This window comes from Chiloscyllium plagiosum, unplaced genomic scaffold, assembly GCF_037043375.1.
Source record: "Chiloscyllium plagiosum isolate Xiang-an unplaced genomic scaffold, Cpla_swu_hap1 HiC_scaffold_28, whole genome shotgun sequence".
Classification (NCBI taxonomy): domain Eukaryota; kingdom Metazoa; phylum Chordata; class Chondrichthyes; order Orectolobiformes; family Hemiscylliidae; genus Chiloscyllium; species Chiloscyllium plagiosum.
Window position 1 is genome coordinate 51056561 of NW_028270166.1, and position 7128 is coordinate 51063688.

The window sequence follows — 7128 nt, forward strand, 5'->3', positions numbered from 1 at the left end:
AGTCAGACTGGTTTCACTTCCAAAGAAGGAATTGTATAATGCCACACTAGCAGCTCAGTAGTTAGCACTACCTCAGTACCAGGATCTAGATTCAGTGCCAGCCTTGGGTGACTGGAGTTTACACATTTCCCTCATGTCTGCAGGGTTTGCTCCAGATGCTCTGGTTTCCTCCCATGGTCAAGACCTGCAAGTTAGGTGAAGTGGACAGGCTAAATTGCCCATGTTTTAGGATATGTTGGCTAGATGCATTAGTCAGGGGAATATTGAGCAATAGGGTAGGGAAATGGATTAGTGTGGACTTGTTGGGCCAAATGGCCTGTTTCCACACTATAGGGGTTATAACCATCTACAGATTGCTGATTAATTCTATTGTAAAGAATGGCAAATTGACCCCTAGATTTGTGTAGAAGAGCCACATGTAGTGTGACACAAACCAAGATCTTTGAAGCCATGAAGATCATGGGTACTGAACTGAACTCAGTCTCTGCTTGGCAACACTACATTGTGTATCCCTGAAATCCACCTCAGATATTGACCTAAAGATCTGAGGCTGAATGTCCTTCACTGCTGAAGTGTACCCCTCCAGGAGGGATATGGTGCTAAACTAAATTAGTTTGTGGATGGGGTGGACCAAAAGGTCTCTTTCTGCTGTGCAGATAACTAATGTGTGCCTCTAATTTGAGACACTGCAGATGCAAGAATCTAAAATAAACCAGCAGGAGGCTGGAAGAACATAAGCCAGGCAGCATCAGGAAGTGAAGTCAGTGCTTCAAGTGTAATCCTTCAGGACTCGGTCTCAAATTTTAGAATCCTGTGACTGTAATAGATAGATGTAAGATGTTTTGCTTACATGCAAATGTTGGATTACTGTCTCTTTAAATCTCTCAGGACTCAAAACCTCTGGCTTTCTTTTTTGGGGGGTGGTTGAGGCTTCATCCCTCTGTCAATGATTTGGAGGCCATAATCACCAATGGGGAAACTGAATGCTCCCATTCTCTCTACAGTGTGCACAGCAGATGGTCAGTTCATTGTAGCAATCACCAGGAACCTGACCCGTCCTGCCCTCAACCTGTCATCTCTGTACGTGAAAGATGGACATGAAGCTGAGTGCAGGCCTAAGCTCATCACAGCAGAACTTGTAGCCTTCCGCTTCCCAATTACCTCTTGTGGCTCGACCCAGCGGGTGAGTATTGGAGGCTCCAGCATTCTGTCCCTCTGAACGGGCCAGCTCCCTATTAAACAGTGTCTTCCCTTGCAGGAGGAGAATGGGAGCTTTGTGTATGAAATGGATGTCTTGGGGAAGAGGATGATTCAGACGGGGCCACTGGGCTCAATAACCCGAGACAGCACCTTCAGGTGAGAGGGCAGTGGGATTTGTTGGTATGGAGAGGGAAGTGTTACTGACTGCAACTCCACCACCTATTTCTGTCTCTCGACAGCCTGCACATCCAGTGCAAGTACAAGGGGGAGCTTGAGGCAGGCTTACAAATCAATGTCTCAGTTTACACCCTCCCTCCACCACTAGCTGCTTCTGAAGATGGGATCCTGAGGCTGGAGCTGCGAATAGCAACAGGTAGTGCTGCCCTGGTAATAGGAGCACTGGGAATTGTATCCCTTCAGGGGAGTGACTGTTTTGGTTTGTTCTCCTTCTTTTATTTTTGTCTGTTAGATGGCAGCTACAGCTGGTGGTACAGGGACAGTGACTACCCCATTCAGAGAATCCTTCAGGAGTCGGTGTTTGTTGAGGTTCGTGTGAAGGATCGCACTGACCCAATGATAGTCCTGAGATTGCGTGGCTGCTGGGCAACCCCTGTGCCAGCCCCTGACCATGAGGTGCAGTGGAGTCTCCTGGTGGATGGGTAAGTAAATGGATAGGGTAATGCCTTTAGTTCATCAGACCATGATGATCAGCTGTTCCTGCCATGATTAATGGATAAATGTTTCCATGGCCTTGGATCAATTGTTTTGAATTTGTTTGACTCCATCTCTAGGTTCTCAATCAAACCTCATATCAGCCCACCTGATTGTTGCTGAAATACTGAACTCCATTAACTTTCCACTGCAAATTAGTACAGGTGATCTTCCACAGATGTACACAACTCAACATGCTGTTTTCTCCTGTAATCAGTCCAATACAATAAGTGCTAGAGAAACACAGGATTTCTGGTTAGATGCTATGTAGTCCTTGTATTAATCCACTTTGTCCATGTTATACCCACTTTTCTGTGAACAGATGCCTCTCCTCTTCAGATCAAGTAATAACTATATACCACAGCCACAAATGGCCCTGTTTAACCTGTTAACATGGCTAAACCTGCACTAAGGACAAGTTGAAATAATTAAGATCCAAATGATCTTTCCAACTGAAGTGTGCATCAGGGTATGTGATTTGACAATACCACCATTAGACCAATTCTAATTAAGCTATCAAGTTAGAACCTGTTTGTAGTGAGTCTACAATGTTTTCTTTAACGTGGAAGAACCAACTGGGTTGGAGCAAGGGTGAACAGGGAAAAATCTCCAACTTTCACTCTAGCCTTGATTACTGCTGCCATAAATGGCCAAGGTATTATTGCAGTGGATCAATCACTCCTGTCAGTGACTACACCATCCTGTTTCAGGTGTCCCTATGAAGGTGATGACTATCTGACCCTCCTACACCCAGTAGGTGTCTCTTCTGGCCTGCAGTTCCCAACCCACCACAAGCGGTTTGAAGTGAAGACATTTGTTTTCTTGGATGGAGTGTCTGAGCAGCCCCTCTCTGGACAGGTAACCAAATGGAAGGAATGAGGCCAAGCTCATGAAATCCTCTTGCTGTGTCTCTGTACTACAACCTGGGATATTGATCTCCAGGAAGCTCCCCTCACATCTCTCCTTCTTTCTAGGTTTACTTGCACTGCAGTGCTGAGGTTTGCTCTCCCTCTGCTCAGGATGACTGCACACCCATGTGTGGTCCAAGTAAGTTCCTCTTTTGTGGGAGGCAAAGGGTATTTAAATCTCTCCAATGTAATGAGTCATATGAATAAAGGAGAATTGGCAGATGTCATGTTTACTGAAGCATTTAAAAGTTACAAAACCACTTCCCAGTGCAGATGTATAACATGAAGTAAGGGGGTTAGCTCTCTTCTGAAACAGAAGGCATGAATTGGTCATCTGAGCTAGCACAAAGTGAATGTTGGGATTCAGTTCGTTAAGTCCTTTTTGGCTCCTCCACTTCATGTGACTGTGCAATAGCTAAACTTGATTGCAGAGATGGGTAAAGGTTTGAAAAGAGAAATAGATGCTAATGTCACTGACCTAGCAATACACCACTCCAGGGTAAATATTCTGGGGATCTGAGTCAAATCTCCACCACCCCCCCTCCCCTGTAGGTAACTTGAATTCCAGAAGTCTCTCGATTTAAAGCTAGTTAAATGGTGACCGTGTAACTGATGTCAGCCTTTTCAAAAACTTCCTTTCAGGAAGTCTTCTGTCCTTGCTGGGTCTGACCTTCATTTGACTACTCCAGAGCCACTGCCAAGTGGCTGAATTTTAATTGCCCTCCAGATGGGTCAGGATTTTGGCTGGACTAGCTAAAGGCACGTAACATCAAGTGGGCAAGAGTTTTTGTAGCTCAAACAATGAGCTTTTCCACTTTAGCAGGAAGACAAGGACAGTATTGAGGGGAAATAACAGCAGTAAAAGACTCTCTCCATATATGGATCATAGTTTGTTCCCAAATGACTGCACCTAGGAGGCTTCCCAACAGTTCCTTCAAGCACCAGTGAGATGACATTCTAAACTGTCCAGTCTGGGTCACTGCCTTTCTCAATACTCACATACAAACCTTCTGAATGGGTTTCTATTGACTGCTGGAATGATGGGTGATCATAGTGGTGCTGAGGGGGAGGAGTCAGATAAGGTGACTGCTGAAGGATGACCTCTGGTTAGAGCTAGGCTCACTCTATCAAATAAGTGATCCACTGGAGATTCAGGCCCCCTTGGTTAAACTGTTGCAATTCAATAGCAGGCCCAATAAGGCAGACTTTAGGCATGATTGAGGGGTAGACAATGCTTTGCAGCAGTTCAAGAAGGTTGCTCACCATCTTTGGGCAACTAGGGATTGACAATGAGTGTTAATAGCTGGGCCATGTCCCACAAGTGAATGAAGGAGTCAAGAACCCAATCTGATCTACCACCAAATGGTAGAATAGGTTGAGGGGCTGAATGTCATCCTGGTCACAGACTTGGGAAGCCATCTGCTTCAGATTTGGAGTAACTTGCTTGTTGAAGGAATTTCTGCTGGCCTGTCTGAGGCTTGATCCCTCTTGGACAGACAGTGAAGGGGGTTTTTATGTCAATAGGAACTGAATCCATGTCTGAAGCACTAACTTGTCCCCCTCAATGCCAATAAGAAAACAGGCCTGGATTTAATGGCCAGAGTCATGGCCCTTCTCTGAAGAACCAGAGATATAACAATCCACAGCAAGAACTTGCTCAACTGTATGTGAGGGAATAGTTGTTTTGAGCCAGCATTGGGAATGCTTGCTTTGATTGCTTGTCACAAACCTCCAGGTGAGACCAACAGCAATATTGAGCTTCCTTCCTGGCACTTCCCATTCCCAAATAAACCACTGTTAACAATAACGGAGTATACTTTTCACTGACCAGTGAAATATAGTTGCATAAAAGGGGTTCTTTCCAACTTCAATGGTTTGAATCATCAGTGTCCAGTGCAGCCTGAGTGAAAGCAGTGACTACCAAGTATGAGGGTTTCCGTTTTCACTAAAACATCAGATTGTGGGGGGGGGGGGTAGGTAAGCATTTGCTAACTGCTACCTGTTGCAGAGCAGGATGAAGTACAGATGGTTCTCCACATAGTAAACACTTCTGATCTTAGAGCAAGCTCTCAACTAACTCCCCTAGCTTGGGTCAGAACTATCTAATCTTTGTCTCCAACAGGGCAGCGCAGGAGTACCCATCCCCATGAGGGGACAGTGGTGAGTGCACCTGGCCCAATCCTCCTGGGAGGGAGTGGTTACACTGCAAAGAAACAACTTGAAGCAAATGGTGAGTGAAGCCTCTGTAATAGGTCACCTGTGACCTCCAGCAAAAGAAACCATCCTCTGATCTCTCCTTTGCTCACTCCATAGATGTTGCTGGGACCCCTTGGGTTCTGCATGGAGCAGCTATTGGCCTCCTGATGGTGTCTCTATCCCTGCTGGTAGTGATGGTTGCAGTGTACATGAAGAGAGCAGGAGCTGCTGCTGTTTCTCCATGTGAATTGTAAGCCCTGAACAGAAATAAATCAGATGGGGAAATGTGTTATGAGTCCTTGAACTGTCAGTGCAAATATCAGCAAATTCTGCTGCTGGTGAGGGATTGATGGGAACTCTAGCTATGTCGTTAGATCCAATCCAGAATCCACCAAACACCAGACCACTTCAGTCAGCTTGGTTCAGTTACTTGAACTGATTTTTGGAATCTTCCAAAGCAAACTGAACCAATCCAATAGTTTGGCCTCCATTGGAACCAGAGTAGTGTTCTGACCTGCTTAGCCACTGAATACAAAGGTTGATAATGCTCCCCTTGAATATCATTCCTATTTACCCTGAAATGTTTTCACCCACTACTTACTTGGATGACTAATATTGAAGGCAGGTGTGGATAGATTTTTGACTAACTCATCAGGGAATGTTCTAGAGATCCTAAATTAGGGAGGGGAAATTTAGGTTTAAATGGCAAGCACCAATTTGAAATCTCCACCCAAGAGGGAACATCTCCTCAGTCAACTAGACAATACTCACCCAACTTCATTGAGATTCCATGCTATTAAATGCATGTCCAGCCTTTCCTCATAACACTCCATATCAGGGTTTGATCTTAAACCTCTAGCTGCCCTAATTTTTCCCCACAGGATAATACCTAGATGTGCTTATCGGTCTTCCAGCCTGTAGTTTTTTGCTTCCTTCCCAATTAATTCCTTCTGAATTAGTTGCATATATTAAACTCTCAAATGAAGGCTATTTCAGAAATTAAAACCAATTCCTCTACATCTCCAGAAGGTGAAGGCTCTCAGGACCTGGACACTTCCCAGCCTGTAGCTATGTTTGCTCATCTCTGCATTTTTCTCCTTACTATCACTTCCTAGTTTAAATCCATTTTAGGATGCCTCACTGGATTCTGAGATCTACAAAGTACTCATCATCCAGTCTCCAGATCATTCCTGATGAGGTATGAGACAAAGGAAACTTGTTGCATCTGTGTTTGGTACCCTCTAATCTCCACTCAGTCCAAACCTGATTGCTATGTACCTTTGCACACTATTTTTCTCCTTGCGCATCTTTCCCTTCAAAGTGTGGATCCAGCATTTGGTAACTTGTCATCCTAGGATGGCTTACATTGGATATTTTAGATGTCTGCCACAGCACTTTATTGATCTGTCCTGAATTTATCAACCCAGCTTCTATATATGTATTGGCCCTCAAGCTTAATGGCTACTCATGCTAATGCATAATACCATGACCACTAAGGAGCAGCAGGAATGGTCTTTCCCCAAGGCTCCATGCCCAGTCTAGTATACAGCCTGCTCATAGCTTTCAATGCATCCTGTTTTAAAATGAAAGTTAGTTCAGTTATGCTGAGGCCTCCAAGTTGGGTGCCCATTACACCAAGCCTGGAATGTAGAAAGAGTAAAGTCACCTCCATCATCCTTGCACCTTAAGTAATCATCCCTTTATGCTCCACCTTGCCACAAGGTCCACTGGAGGGGTACTGTACACTACTCCCATATGTAACTTGTCTTTATTACATAATTATCCCCATCCTGGTTTACAGCTATTTACTACCGCTGCCAAATCAACGAATACCAACTTCTACCTTTTTTCTAGCTTTGCCTTATGTTTGGGAGCTGTATTGAGTCCTAATCAACAGTTACCATTTCCTACATTATTTTGTGGACTTCAAATCATGGACTTCAGTCAAGTGTTTGACAAGGTTCCTCACGCTTGACTGTTTAGATTCCCTGGAATAGAGCAAACTAGCCAATTGGATAAAACTCAAAGACCCTAATATAGTAGTAGAGGGTTACTCCACACTGGAGACCTGTGACCAGTGGTGTGCCATGAGGATCTTTGCTGGGTCCACTGC

The 7128-nt window shown here is 44.6% G+C and overlaps 1 protein-coding gene across 1 annotated transcript; it reads left to right on the top strand.

The window, feature by feature from the left end:
* The first annotated feature begins 1285 nt into the window (after window positions 1-1285).
* Window positions 1286-5270, top strand: LOC122547066 (zona pellucida sperm-binding protein 4-like). The gene is made up of 7 exons (XM_087975952.1): window positions 1286-1356; window positions 1440-1573; window positions 1670-1859; window positions 2622-2769; window positions 2886-2958; window positions 4942-5049; window positions 5133-5270. The coding sequence occupies exons 1-7, from the start codon at window positions 1286-1288 to the stop codon at window positions 5267-5269; spliced, it is 861 nt and encodes a 286-aa protein (XP_087832078.1). The 3' UTR covers window position 5270.
* Window positions 5271-7128: the final 1858 nt, after the last annotated feature.

What these genes read in the sequence shown, in the direction of transcription:
- LOC122547066 (XM_087975952.1), top strand. Translation starts at nt 1,286, where the DNA reads ATGGATGTCTTGGGGAAGAGGATGATTCAGACGGGGCCACTGGGCTCA. An exon ending in CACACCCATGTGTGGTCCAA is followed by an intron (nt 2,959 to 4,941) that starts GTAAGTTCCTCT and finishes TGTCTCCAACAG; the next exon opens with GGCAGCGCAGGAGTACCCAT. An exon ending in GAAACAACTTGAAGCAAATG is followed by an intron (nt 5,050 to 5,132) that starts GTGAGTGAAGCC and finishes CTCACTCCATAG; the next exon opens with ATGTTGCTGGGACCCCTTGG.